A 13,813-nucleotide genomic window follows, 5' to 3' on the forward strand; every position below is an offset into this window, starting at 1 on the left:
TCCGCCGTAAGGCAGCGCAGCGTCGTAAAAAGGTGGATGTTGGTAAGGGGTAAGGCCGTGGGGGTGGCCGCTATGTCGTGCCGCTGCCGTAAAGCGCGGGTGATGTCGGGACAGCCGGTGGCGGCGGCGGCGCCGCGCTTCGAGAAGCGGCTGCTGGTGACGGGCGGCGCCGGCTTCATGTGAGGAGGGGGGGGCCTCGGGGGGCGGCTGCCTCTGCAGGGGGCTGCTTCCGAAAAAATACCGCCCAAAGTCACCTCTTCTTACACCTGTGGGAGGGTGGTGGAGGGTTGGGAGGGTGGTAGGGGGTTGGGAGGGTGGTAGGGGGTTGGGAGTTGGCATTATAACTTAGAAAAGTCGAGTAATGAGCTCTACCTAATACCAAACCTATATTCTAACATATACATGCATACTTCATATATATATATATATGTATATATATAGTATGTACCTAACATATAAACGTAAGGCTGTGAAAATCTTTTAAAGTGCCAGTTGACTGTAGTGTATAATACTTCTTTTTTAAGGTGATTTTTTTTCTTGTTACAGCACGAACTTTTAATCTTGTTTTCAGTTAAAGCTATGCAGTAATTGAAAGAATAATGTTGCCATATCTTAAAATCTCTCAGTGAGGTGCTTTTTCTCCTGTCTGTACAGCTCCTTCTTCCCCCGTAGCCTTTGATATTGCTAAACTGACTTTTGATATTGTTTGACTGATATAGCTTGGTATCGATTTATTAACTGGTATTGATTTGTCATCACTTTGTTGCATTAAAGCTAACAATGTAATTGAAAAATCCACTTTTCTTCTTTCATCCTGCAGTGCTTCACACGTAGTTGTGTCCCTCGTCAAAAACTATCCAAACTATCTGATTATAAATCTAGATAAGGTAAGTGGGTTGCCTCCCTTTTTACTAGGGAACACCATTTTTAAAGATTTTTAGTGTAAACTACACTGTGTTGAAATTTATTTAAAATATTGTTATTTGTTAAACTTCTGTTTGACTCTCCCTTTGTTCCTGAGCAAAAATAATTTAACTGCTGCTCATTCTCACAGTTATGTGCCTGCTACAAATAACTATATATCAATTATTATTTGTGAAAAAAGAGACTTTTGAAGTTTGAGGTGTTAAGAAGAAGAGATCTTAAGAACTTATGAAGTTTTGTGATCTAAGGATATCTTTCAGATTTCTGTGTTTCTCATATTTCATAATGTTCGCTTGCAAAATTTTGAAAAGCAATTTTTACTTTAATTTTCAATTTTCTAGTAATTGAGTTGGAGCTGAGTTGGCTTGCTTGTTTTTTATGAAGACTATTTGTTGATATTCTGTGGGTATTTCTTTTTAGCTCGACTACTGTGCAAGTTTGAAGAATCTTGAAACTGTCTCTGAGAAGGAAAACTACAAGTTTATCCAGGTGATAAAGCCTTCTTTTCTAGGAAACTTAACTTCTTGTGTGTGTGTGTTTGTATCATGGTAATGTAGTCTCCAGAGCTCCTCTAAACGTAGGTATAAAACCACTGTTTTACCATAAATGAAAATGGAGATTACTCCTACTAATTTCCTGTAGAAAATAAGTCAGTGTTTAGAATATGCCGGTGTGCCTGACACTCAGCTTGACACAACAGCATTAACTGGAGTTCTATACTTTATTAATAGAATCCATGTTTCACCCAGAAAAGTCTGTGACAGTATGCAGTTGTGTGACAATGTGTTCAGCCTCTTACTTGCAGCAGTCTTCTGAAAATTGTGATATATTTTATTATGCAATAAAGGTTCAGAAGGTAAAAGGCTGAGTATGGAGATAACTGGCTTTAGGAATGATTCATTTAAGACTGCTTTTGATAACTGGGGTTTGCAAGATGGCCTTTGATTTGGCTCCTTCATGCTTAGACACTCTCTTAGGTTTTGCACCTTCAAACACTGCAGCTCATTATATTCCATGGTGTGCATTATATTCTTTTTTTGTTCTATTTGTGTTAGGGATCAGGCTACATTCTCACCTTTACTGTTGTTCGTGTTGTGTACTTTGTAGTTGTTTTGGAACAGGTCTAGATTCAAGGTATGTCCTTTCTTTTTAAACTGTTGCCAGTTAAATCAGTTTACTGTTCCAACATTTTAGGCTTCAGACAGGAGACAGATTTAGATGTATTGTTCAGATAAATATTCAGACTGCTAGGTTTGTGTGCTGAGATTCTTTTGCTGCGTTTAAGTCCGTGCTGATGCTTGTCTCTCTGTTGAGCTAGGCTGCCTGAAATTGCAGGACATCAGAGAGAAGCCCATAGCTTAACTTTCTGAAATAGCAGCCATCCACTAAACTGACAAAACTTTTTCAGAGGTAAAAGATTTAAACTTAACTTATTTCTTAGATTCAGGCAGTGTTGGGAAATTAACTTTTCCACACATCTGGTTACCCCAGTGGCTGTTTTCGTAAACCTCTCTCTTTATTTTCATAAATGTTTATTCCTGAGCTGCTGGATAAAATTTGCTTGAAGGGTAAGAGGATATGTACTAAGCTGTTTTCTTGTTATTTTTCCTAATTTTGACACCTTTCAGTATACAATGTGATACACATGAATGCTAAATAAAGGCCTTGTTACCTGCATATGTACTGGTGCTTAGTTACCAGTGCACGGAGTTCTAGAAGGCATCTTGTAAACAGAGCAGGAGGATGGCAAATGCTGCTTCTGAACTAGAGTAGGAATATGTTCTCACAAGACTTACTGTGAGAATAAGAGTAATTCGTTCCAGCTATTCAGTTAGAATTTAGTGTGGTGTTTTCCTCTTTTTTTTTAATTTGTTTATTTTGAAAGAATGTTGGTTAGAACTTACGTGCAGTTGACAAGGTATTTACTCTGACCAAAAAAAATGCACTGAAAAAACACTCTGAGCCGAAGATTAGAATTGCGATGCTACTGCTGGCCTACAGAGAGAGCAGGAAGGATAAATGCTGTAGAAAAGTTCTTTGTTTTAAAAGTTGGCGAAGTAAAGGTTTAAAGATCATCATAAGGGGCAGTATGAAAGATATTGTAGTACTTCCAACAGTTTTAATTGCAATTTATGTTCTTGTTCAGCATGGTGTCTTTCAACGTATACTAGAAGAACCTGTGCTTTGTTAAAGGTTGAGTATTATTTCCGTAATTGTACACTTTTTTGACAATGGGGAGGCCTGTGTAAATACAAGTTACTTTTAAAAAGCTTTCTTAAAGTACCTTGAGATTCTTAAAATCATCTTAAGTTCTTAAGTCTGAGGCAAAGTCTACATCTGACAGTATTTTTAGAAGAAAAATATCCATTTGAGTGATCTTATTGAAAGCAATCTTAAAAGAAAAAAATATTTAATTTGAATTTCAGGTAAAAAAAAAAGTGACTAATTCTAGCAATATTAATTAAAAATAGTATATGGATCCGAAGTGTATGCTGGAGTATTTCATTTGTGTTCAGGGATGAGAAACAGGAAAATCAGTAGATCTTCCTTCTGTTTCTGACATACAGTACTTCTTTGAGGCAGTTGTTCAGAATCATTGCTTGAGAACTTCTTAAAAGGTAGGCGCATTTGAACTATATTTAGTTAATTGCCTTGTTCTTGAAAATACAGAAGTCTTCCTCCCCCGACGTAGCTTTTGAAGTACTGTCTTGTTTAAGTTGAGGCAATAGATGATTATCAAAAGCTACTTCTCAGCTTGTATTTACCTTTGAAAGCTCCTGTTGATTGTGTCAGACTAACAAACGGCTTGTGTGTTGATGCCTGACTCTTTTCCAAATACATCAATTTTTCTGGTAATAATAATAAAAAAAAATACCCTTGGAAGACATCCATCTATTTTGACAGCAGTGAGGATGAACTTCACCTCTTATACTGCCACTAGGTGTCACTGTCTGCCAGCCAGACTCCAGAAACTTCCCTATTTGCTGTAGGCGCTTGTTCTGACCTTAGCTTACACTGTACTTCTGTTGTGTGCATTCTGGGGGTGATATTGTTTATATTAGATAGTGATATAAAGTCTGAAATGGGGTACCTGTTGTTGAGGCTGTTGCTCAAAAAGCAATACGGCGTTGGTATTTTGCCCCAAACTCAGCTGGTAGCTGTATTTGTATCTCTGAAGAACTAAAAGAAAGCATCTTGTGTCTAAAACTCTGGATATTCGTATCTTGTTTGCTCTCTGAGGATATAAATTCCTCTTTTGACTGGACAATCTTAGTTTTCTATTATTGCTATTTAAAGAAAAAACTGAGTAATACTGTGATTCTGATATAAATGCTTTGGCTTTGCAAGCTTGTACTTACTGCAAAACTTTCTCCTGTGCCTCCTTTGTTGTAATGGTTTGTTTATGATGCTTGATTCAAATTAAAGCATATTCATTACTGAAAGAAAAAAAAAATTAATTCCTTAATGATTTTTTTTTACTGTTTAGGGGGATATTTGTGACCCTCATTTTATAAAACAGCTTTTTGAAACTGAGAAAATTGACATAGTCCTTCATTTTGCAGCCCAAACTCATGTAGGTGAGTATTGTTGCATGTTTTGGTATTATTTTTGTGTGTATGTTTGTTTCAAACAGTATACTGATAATTTTTATCTTTTTTTCCCCCCCTGTTCACTTAAAACAAAGATACAGTTTGATATCTTTACAGAATACATGATTGAAGGTTTGGTGGGCTTTTTAACTTAAGATGTTTACAGCTTTAAAGTGCTTAATTATTTTACCATGTATAAATGGAAATGCTTTTTTTATAAAGATATTTTAAATTCCATCTAGACACGTGTAACTTACACAGTAGTAGTGGAGTCATGAAGATAATTTCACTTGATTGTCTGCAACCTTGCAGGAAAAACTATAGAGTAGAAGCTAAGAGTGAGTGTAACTCCTTTTAGAGTACTGCCAGGGCTCTAAAAACAGAGAAAACAGGCAGAAGTACCTGTTTTAGATTATCGCTCTTCAGTAAAACTGTTAATGAGAAGTATTCCTATCATATTCTGTTCATCGTGAGCAAAAGTCCTTGAAGAATTCTCCAGGAAAATACTTCTCAGAATTGTCAAAATTGATATGCCCAAAGTCATTAAGTTAGTGGAACAATCTGAAGAGTTAAAACAGGTGGTGGTTTATTAGCAGTAATGGGTGTATATGAATGTATCTCACGATGGTGTTTGAGTGATACTTTTCTGACTGAGCTTGGCACTTCCTAGTGGAGGAGGGAATTAGTTATGCTGCCACTTAAATGAAGCTAACTTGAGCTATTTCAAATTGAACCATCTGTAGCTAATAAGCTTTTGTTCCTCATTCTGGCCTCTCTTTTGAAGCAAAAGTTTTATTTTCAAGTATATGTAGAAAGTTACTTCATTTAATGGTGACCATGCTATCCTGACAATCAAAGAACTAGTGATAAAATCCCAGTCTGTATTGCTGCCCTTAATATTATGGTTCAATAGAAAGCCATGTATTGCCTAAATTTAATCTTTTTTTTATGTAGATCTTTCATTTTGGCACGCCCTGGAATTCACCTATGTGAACGTTTATGGCACGAATGTACTGGTAGCTGCTGCACATGAAGCCAATGTGGAGAAGTTCGTCTATGTCAGTACAGATGAAGTATACGGAGGCAGCACTGATCAGGTGAGCTTGGAAGTTCATGAGGTTCGAACTTTCCTTATCCTCTCTAAATGTATGATTTTGAGCTACTTCTGACAATACTTGAATGTGTAAGTAGGTACTGATTGCTTCTAGGAAGCCAAGTATCAAAATTGTCTTGAAGTTTTTTTGTTGGTGTCAGTCAGATTGGTGTCGTTAGTGACATGTTAATGCTTCAAAGAGATAGATACCCCTTGTGAATCATAGTAGGGATTCTTAAAGATATTTTTTGGGGGTGGGGGGGATGGAAGGAAGTCAAAAAGTAAATCAGGATCAAGTAATTTCAGAGGCAAGGGCCAGACAGGAACAGTGAATCTTTTAGTCATGCATATAGGTGATAGTTGTGAGTGGAACCTTAGCAACTGTAGAGTCCCTCCTTTGTTTTAGTATTGTTTCTCTTTTTTTCAAGTGACAAATAAATAGAAGTGGCAGGGTAGCCACGAGGAACAAGACAGAATTGTTGAAGCCTTGGTTTTGAAAGGCTGTGGGCTGACATTTTATTTTCTTTAGAGAAGAAAGCTTATAGAAAAGGGGGAGTGGACCAATTTTATTTAGGACTCAAAGCTCAATTTACTGGCTCTGGTGCTATGGTGCACTCAGAAGCAATATGAGCCTGAAGAGGATTGAACTTTCCTGTGGCAATTGTTATTATTTCTGCAGGGTAAATATCTAAGGATCTGCTACTGTGAAGTACTTGGCTAGAAGTATAAAAGTGTTATTGCTGATATTCTGGCTGACTCGTGTTTGATAAATATTGTCTTGGGTTATTGGTTGTCTCCTTCTTAAATGGAAGGGTATCTTTCTCAGTCTGGTGTGCCCGAGTATTTTAGGGATGTTTACTTCAGTTGCAGCTGTAGCTTTTATAACTTTAAGACTTACATGGGCAAAAGAAATTGAGTAATGCAAGCTTTTGTTTTAGGAATTTGACGAATCCTCACCAAAACGTCCTACAAATCCCTATGCCTCCTCTAAAGCAGCTGCGGAGTGTTTTGTTCAGTCTTACTGGGAAAGGTACCAAGTAAGTTAATGCATGCTTCAAAAACTCTGAAGCTCATACTTAAATGTACATTGTATGTGTAAGAGTATAAAAGAAAAGTCAGTAGTAGACGACGTGGTGTCACCTTCTTCCTGGTTTCTGGTCTTATAGTTTGGATGGGTCAGAGTGTATCAGCCACCTAGTGGTGGTGATGTACTGCAAAAGGCTGGAGAGTGGTCAATTATTTTTAGATTTAAAAATAAAAAATCTGAGTTGTAATGTCTGAAAAGTTATTTTTGATAAAATGGTCAAAGAGAACAGTAAAAATTCTTAAAACATTGGTAAGCTTGAGGAGCATCCAGATACACATAAGCAGAATATGCAAAATTCAAATTGTTTTAAGACTAATCTTATAGTAAATGTGGAAAAAAAGATTGAAAAAATTATTAAATTTAAGCAAAGATATTTTGAGTTTTCAATGCTTTTGACATGTTATTCTGCAAAGCTGTTTTTGACATCAGGTTGACTTGAATATGATGTTAATGGCTGCAATATTTTATGTACAGTAAGGAGGAAGTGTTCAGTCAACCAGGTACATGTGCATAATGTCCTATGGTGAGTCCTTCTCAAGACTGAGAGGTTGGGAACATCTGTCACTATAGGCCTGGAGGCAGTTGTATGAATAGCTTAATTAATGGTTGTAAAAGCTTTTGGGTATTTTATTAGGCACTGCAAGTGTGTCATCATTTATTCTTCAACAAGAAGCCTGCAGTTTTTCACTAGTATATATACTTAATATGTAATGACATGCATATTTAATGCTCTTAAGTTTCCAGTTGTTATTACGCGAAGCAGTAATGTTTATGGGCCACACCAGTATCCAGAAAAAGTAAGTCAAACTCATGCTTTACTCTTAGCTTCAGTATGCTATAGTTTAAGGTTTTAGTAATGCCACTTTTTTTCCTCATAAGAATGGACAGATTTTCCAAAAAAGTGCTGTCTTGCAAGTATATTAGTCAGTGCTTACCTGTGGTTGTATATTCTGGTCTCACACTAAAGCGTTTTCCCATCAGTACAATGTATACGTGTGTTCTGGTTGTCAGTAAAGCATCGGTTAAAGATTTCTAGTTACTTACAAGAGTTTACCTGCAATGGCTTTGTTCTGTACTTTTTCTAGTTTTCAAAGAATATTCAACTGGCAGGGTTCCCCTACAAATTACTCGAATTTACATTTTTACCTGCTGTAGCTAGGAATTTTAAATAACTGAGGCAACATTTAAAAAAGTAAATTAAGAGAGGAATCTGGTATAAAGAGATGTTCCAACCTGTATGGGCAATAGAGAAGATGAACCTTTAGCAATCAGATACATGGTGAGAAGTAGCACAGACTTGTATTTTTTTCTACATAGCTCTATAGTACATTGCAGGATAACAATTTAGAATAGTTATTAGTGGGAGGGAGATGCCTTTGTAGGTAATACCATGCTGTGCTAATGAATGGAAATACACTAGTGTAATGAATTTATTTGAAATGTAGCTGTTTTTTTTACTATTTTTGTTTTTAGCCAAATAAGAAATTTATTTTCCCTGTGTTATTGGAGATAGACAGATATTGCAGATAGACAACACTTTCTAAAGTGTGTTTTTACTGTGGCTTGGCAAATGTTTGTTTGTGGATTGCGTGATGTTGGGACTATATTCCTGAGATGTATCACTACTTGGTTCCTTTGAATTTAAACTTGTCCTCAAGTATCCACTTCTAGTTATCGTTTAAAAACAATACTAGGTAAAATGGACTATACTAGTCCACTAAAATGGACATAACTGGTATGGCTACTCATATGTTTAGGGTATTAAGTAAGTGAAGAAGTTAAAAAAGGTTTCTGTGTGTTCAATTTGAAAACTTATTAGAGGGACCAACTGTTGTGAAGTTTCTGGGCCATGATGAACGTATCTAAGCATACAGCCAAATATAATACGATTGTAAATATTCATGCTGCAAGCTGGCGTCTATCACTTCACTAGTGTTTACTTACCTTTAAATTCTTTATTGGTTCTCTTCCAAATTTAATTATTTTAATGACTGGTACTTTTTTGCTATACGTTTACTGCAACTTGCTGTATGGTCAAACTATATTCTGAACAGTTTGCGGTAGTCATACCTCTTTAGACTCTAGTTCATTTCTGTGTGTGAAAAGTAATGGAACCATTCTCATATGTAAAAACACTAAGTTTATAACTTCTCATTTGTAATGGATGACCAGAAAGGTCAGAGTTACAATGCAATAGAGGCATTTACTCTTAAAACAAACAAACGAAAATTGATTTCCTCTGAAATTTAGAAAAGGCAACTGTAGTTTACAAAATACTCTGCTTATACTAGGAAAAAAAAAGCTTGCAGTTTCTAGGCTTAATGCATTCTTTGATTAGACTTATGTTTATTTCAACATTTTAAATTTATTTATTAAAGTATGTAATGATACTTAATGGTGAAGCACTGTGTTCTTTGCAGAATAACAACTTCTAAAATAATGTTCTTTTGTTTTCTTGATGTTCAACTGTTTAGGTTATTCCAAAGTTTATATCTTTGTTGCAACAGAACAGAAAATGGTATGTACCTTTTTTGTGTGTGGTATTTTTGCTGTAAAACTAATTAGTTATAAATGTTGTATGGTTTGTGAAATGATAACTTCATAACTCAATTATGAATTGCTTATTTCAGTAATAGGATTTCTTTAAAAAGCTGAAGGATTGTTGCATGTCAGCTATTTAATTTAAAATACCTTCAGGTGACTTCTAACAGTAGAACAGTTTAAGATGCATTTTAATTGAGTGCTTCTGTTTAGGGATTAACAAAAATCTTCTGCTTCTTCCTGTTTTTTAAGCTGTATTCATGGTTCTGGACTTCAAAGAAGGAATTTCCTATATGCTACTGATGTTGTAGAAGCATTCCTTACTGTTCTGAAGGAGGGGAAGCCAGGTGAAATTTATAACATCGGAACTAATTTTGAGATGTCCATTGCCCAGCTTGCTAAGGAGTTAATCCACTTAGTGAGTAAAAAGTTACAATACTTGTCATTGCCCATATAAACAATTCTATAAACCTTTTGCTCTGTGAGATAGTTTAGTGCTTGCAGCGGATCATAGAAAAACGATGTGCTAACCTTCCTGTGGCAGCCGTGCTATGTGCAGTACAGGCACTGAGTTGGCTGTCCTGACTGGGACGTAACTGGTGTAGCAATTAGAAACCATTTGATGTTTTTTCCATGTTGACTATTTTTGGTTTGAGAATGTGTAGGATTAAAATACAACAATTGAATTATGAATGTTTAGCAAGTGCCTGGATGAGGGAGAAGTATTGGAATTGGTTTAAGTAATTTGACAGCTCAGTTTAGACATAAGACCATTTTTATTTGGTTTTTGTTTTTCCATGACAGACTGAAATCTAGTTTTAAATGTATGTCAAGATTGTGCAAAATAGGAGGGGGTGATTTTTTTTTTTTCCTTTTTCCCTTCTTACTAGATAAAGAAGACCAGTTCAGAATCTGAAATGGAGCACTGGATGGATTACGTCAAAGACAGGTAAAAAAAAAAAAAAATAAAAAAAATTGCGAAGCATGTACAGGATAGCTCTGTCCTGAAGGTCTCCTGCTGGATACTTACATCCTTATTTGCAAAAGTGTTTCTGGGATAACTTTTCCAGATTTAATTGCAGGTTTAGTTTGTCTACGTTCTTCTATCTCCATTTCCTTTTCTGCAGCAACGAGTCTCTCCCTAGTTCTTATATCACTCTTTCTCTGGAGTGCTTAGAAATCACGTGATAACTTTTGAGGCATTGAAAGATATTTCGCTTTCTTAATTTTTTTTTTGCTTGTGGACTTGATGTCTACGATCTGTATAGTATACTTAAAAAAAGAGTAAAAAATAATATTTTTAGTTACTTGGATCTTTGGAAAGCGTGTACTGCTTTGGGAGGATTTACCTCAAATCTTCAAAGTCTGGCTGTCTACAGACTTTATTCAGACTTCTCACTGCAGAAGTTTGCTCTGGGAAAAGGACTGGTTTTACATAGTAACTAAATCCTTTCTTTAAGGATAATTTATTCGCTACTTTGTCCTCAACATCCCTTGAGAGGTGAATGCAATTGTCTCTCACCTAGCTTTAGTATTTTGGTGTTAATGTGGCTAGTTCAGATTTGGATGTGCTTTATATGTAAGACCCACACTCCACAGACAGAAGGATGTACCTAACTAAATTCCTAGCTTAAGATAAAAACCTGCCATCTTAAATGTAGATGTAAAACTTTGAGGTGCCAAAGCAGCAAAAATGGATAGCTTCTATACGTGTTTTTCCTGTGTGTAACCCTTAACTGCAGGCTTGGTTTGGCTCTGTTCTTTTATCTCCATTTCTTTTCTGCGGCAACAATGACTCTGCATCCTTCCGATATCACTCTTTCTCTGGAGTGATTAGAAATCACATATCTGCAGATAGCAGTTAAGTATTATTGTGGCCTTTAGAATTCTCACTTTCTGTTCATATTTAGGTGGTTTTCTTGGCAACTGAAATTTTTTTAAATATACTAATTTTTCTCTAAAAGGAAGTATTTTTCAGAGTCCTATCTAAATGTGTCACAGGACCTGAACAAATTCCCTCTGAGCACATGATGCGAGTGTTCAGTAGGTTTCAGTGTAGTTCCAACTGAGATGGTTCTTCATGTGTTTTGTCCTGTTTGCTAATGTATAAACATATATGGGCTTGGGAAAACTAGCTGCATGGGAATACATCTTTAAAAGAAGGTTGGGACCTTATAAAAGAATATTAGGATACCTTACAAATGATTATTTGATTTTGATAGACTTAGGTCCTGGGGGTTACTTGCTATGGAAAAACTAGTTGTGTTTCTCCCTGAGATCATGATTTAGTAACTGGTAAGTAGTTTGCTTCTGTCCACATGTGTACCTTAACTATTCAGTATGCTAATACCAGTAAGGCAGGAAGGCTGGGCTAGATGACCTTACTGACATCTTGTGGAAGTAAAGGTGTGTGCTGTACTTAGTGGAAGGAAATGTCTTTCTGCGTTGAATCTTGCAGTTTGGATTCTACATATTTGATAATGCTAAGTTTGTGCAGCTAATGAGGCACTGTAACGGCAGTGCTTTAGAAATCTTTGTACTTCAGATCTGAAGCGTGTGAATATTTTGTGGGCTTTCAGGATGAGAAATGTGAATGCTGTTATTAGAAAACACTGCCTCACTTAGTGGTTGTCTAAAGAGCTGCAAATGCACCAATTTGCATTGACAGTGATTTGAGATTAGCATTAATTTTTGTGTGAAGACATTTAATTCATATTTATTCTAGTCAATTCTAAGTAGTTGTGCAAACTGAATTGTGTTGTAGCTGCTCTCGGTTGTCACTTTTTTTGGAATGCAGTGTAATCTGTTCAAGTTGAAGGGGATTTTCAAAACTGAAGCATACCTAATGCTGGCTTGAAGACAGCGTGAAGTGCTGTGTATCTAATTAATGGAAGAAGTCTAACCAAATTGTTTTCCCTGTGCATTTTATTTGTCAACAGACCTGCCAATGACATGAGATACCCAATGAATTCAGAAAAAATGCACAAGTTAGGATGGAGACCTAAAGTGCCTTGGAAAGAAGGAATAGAGAAAACAAGTATGTCTGATGCCATTTACTTGAATAGATTTGGAAGTGATGGGAGGAGGGAAAGGGAGAGAGGGGGGTAAAATTGAGTCTATAGATTAATTAATGACGAGCTAAAGGGAATGAATTTATCATTTTAATTTTACATAAAATTAGCTCCTTTTTATGTAGTGAGTTCGTAATTAAAAGTAGCATAAGGTACTGGAAGTAATTTTTATAGGTACAATAAATCTTGAATATAGAATTTGTAAAGACAAACTAGATTTTTTTGAACATTATAGTTTAAATTCTTGCATAATGAAATATTAGTCTGTTGGTAGTCTTTGATATCTGTGGAAATACTTGAATTTCCCTGTTATCTCTGTTCAATTTGATTTATCAACATTCTTTACATGCTAGTTGAATGGTACAAAGAAAACTTTCACAACTGGAAAAATGCAGAGAAAGCTTTGGAGCCCTTTCCTGTGACAGAGCCATTTGCACAGCTTAACGTTCCGTAAGGTGGCAGAGATCTTGAAGGAATCTATTCTACCTCACACAGTCTTTTCTTTGAAGCCTGCAATCAAGTGACCACAGCAAATTCTTAATGTATCCAAGATATGTGAACCGTGATAAGTACAGATCTATAATATGGCATGACTTTGGAAGGGTTCAGCACTTTATAAGTTTAACTTGTTAATTTCAGCTTTTGGTGCAATATTAAATCTTCACTAGGTATAGATTTTTTATTTTTTTCTGAAGAATTTTACAGGGTGAAGAATTTTTATACTGTTATAAAAGTTAGTATAACCGATGTCAAATCTGTCTTACTAATTTTGAATGAGAGGATTGTGACTACAGTGTTTGGGACTACCAGTGAATGTGTGTATATATGTATTTTTAGTTCTGAAATCTTTCATCTGATTTATTTTGTTTTTACACTGTAATATATGTTTTGTCACTTTAAATAGTTGCCTTCTGTTTTAAATCAAGTGGAAAAGATGATATATTTTCTGGAAAGTATAAATTGATTGATAAAAAACTAGATATGGCAGCCATATGGTTCACAGTTCTTTTCTCTATTGTTGCAGTATTACCTTGTGTAGATGACAGTTTAAACTGTTACCTACTCTAAATGCTTCTTTGTAAAAGGGATGGGGAAAGTGGTAAGAAAGCAGATGTTCTTACTGAGATTTCCACAAGCCATTTCTTAAACTTTGCTCCAATGTCTTAGAAGTCATTTGTTTACTGTATTATGTCCTTTTATGTTTTAACTTCCTTTTTCCTTTTCTAAATTATAATTGTAACAGACTTCAAATACTGTAATGTCATTAACATTCCGGTAATGTAACTTCCTGTGATGTGAAGGCTATGTACGATGAAAAGTTCTAAATACTTCCTTCGAACTGTGGGTTGGCACACCTTATTTGATGCTGTGTTTGGTGTGTGTGTGTTTTTTGACAAACATTTTAAAGATGAAACAAATTTGAGTTTTAATGTAAAACTTTGGATGAAACTTCAGTGCCACAAATGTGTCAATAAATCTTTTTCAAAGTTGATTTATTGATTAAAAA

The 13,813-nt window shown here is 35.6% G+C and overlaps 1 protein-coding gene and 1 long non-coding RNA gene across 3 annotated transcripts; both read left to right on the forward strand.

The window, feature by feature from the left end:
- The first annotated feature begins 52 nt into the window (after positions 1–52).
- On the forward strand, positions 53–13,813 carry TGDS (TDP-glucose 4,6-dehydratase). Of its 2 annotated transcripts, XM_083820142.1 has the most exons (12): positions 53–179; positions 821–887; positions 1,345–1,413; positions 4,412–4,502; positions 5,469–5,611; positions 6,546–6,644; positions 7,432–7,491; positions 9,169–9,212; positions 9,488–9,653; positions 10,126–10,184; positions 12,175–12,272; positions 12,660–13,813. In XM_083820142.1, the coding sequence occupies exons 1-12, from the start codon at positions 73–75 to the stop codon at positions 12,758–12,760; spliced, it is 1,104 nt and encodes a 367-aa protein (XP_083676268.1). In that variant the 5' UTR covers positions 53–72; the 3' UTR covers positions 12,761–13,813. The 2 variants fall into 2 exon arrangements, with proteins under 2 accessions (XP_083676268.1, XP_083676269.1); XM_083820143.1 differs by lacking the exon at positions 7,432–7,491.
- On the forward strand, positions 1,420–3,531 carry LOC310892407. Its single transcript, XR_014578104.1, has 3 exons — positions 1,420–2,334; positions 3,071–3,117; positions 3,492–3,531. It is a non-coding gene; the product is annotated as an uncharacterized lncRNA (long non-coding RNA).

The sequence above is a fragment of the Anser anser genome (genome assembly GCF_964211835.1).
Source record: "Anser anser genome assembly, chromosome: 1".
Taxonomy (NCBI): Eukaryota; Metazoa; Chordata; class Aves; order Anseriformes; family Anatidae; genus Anser; species Anser anser.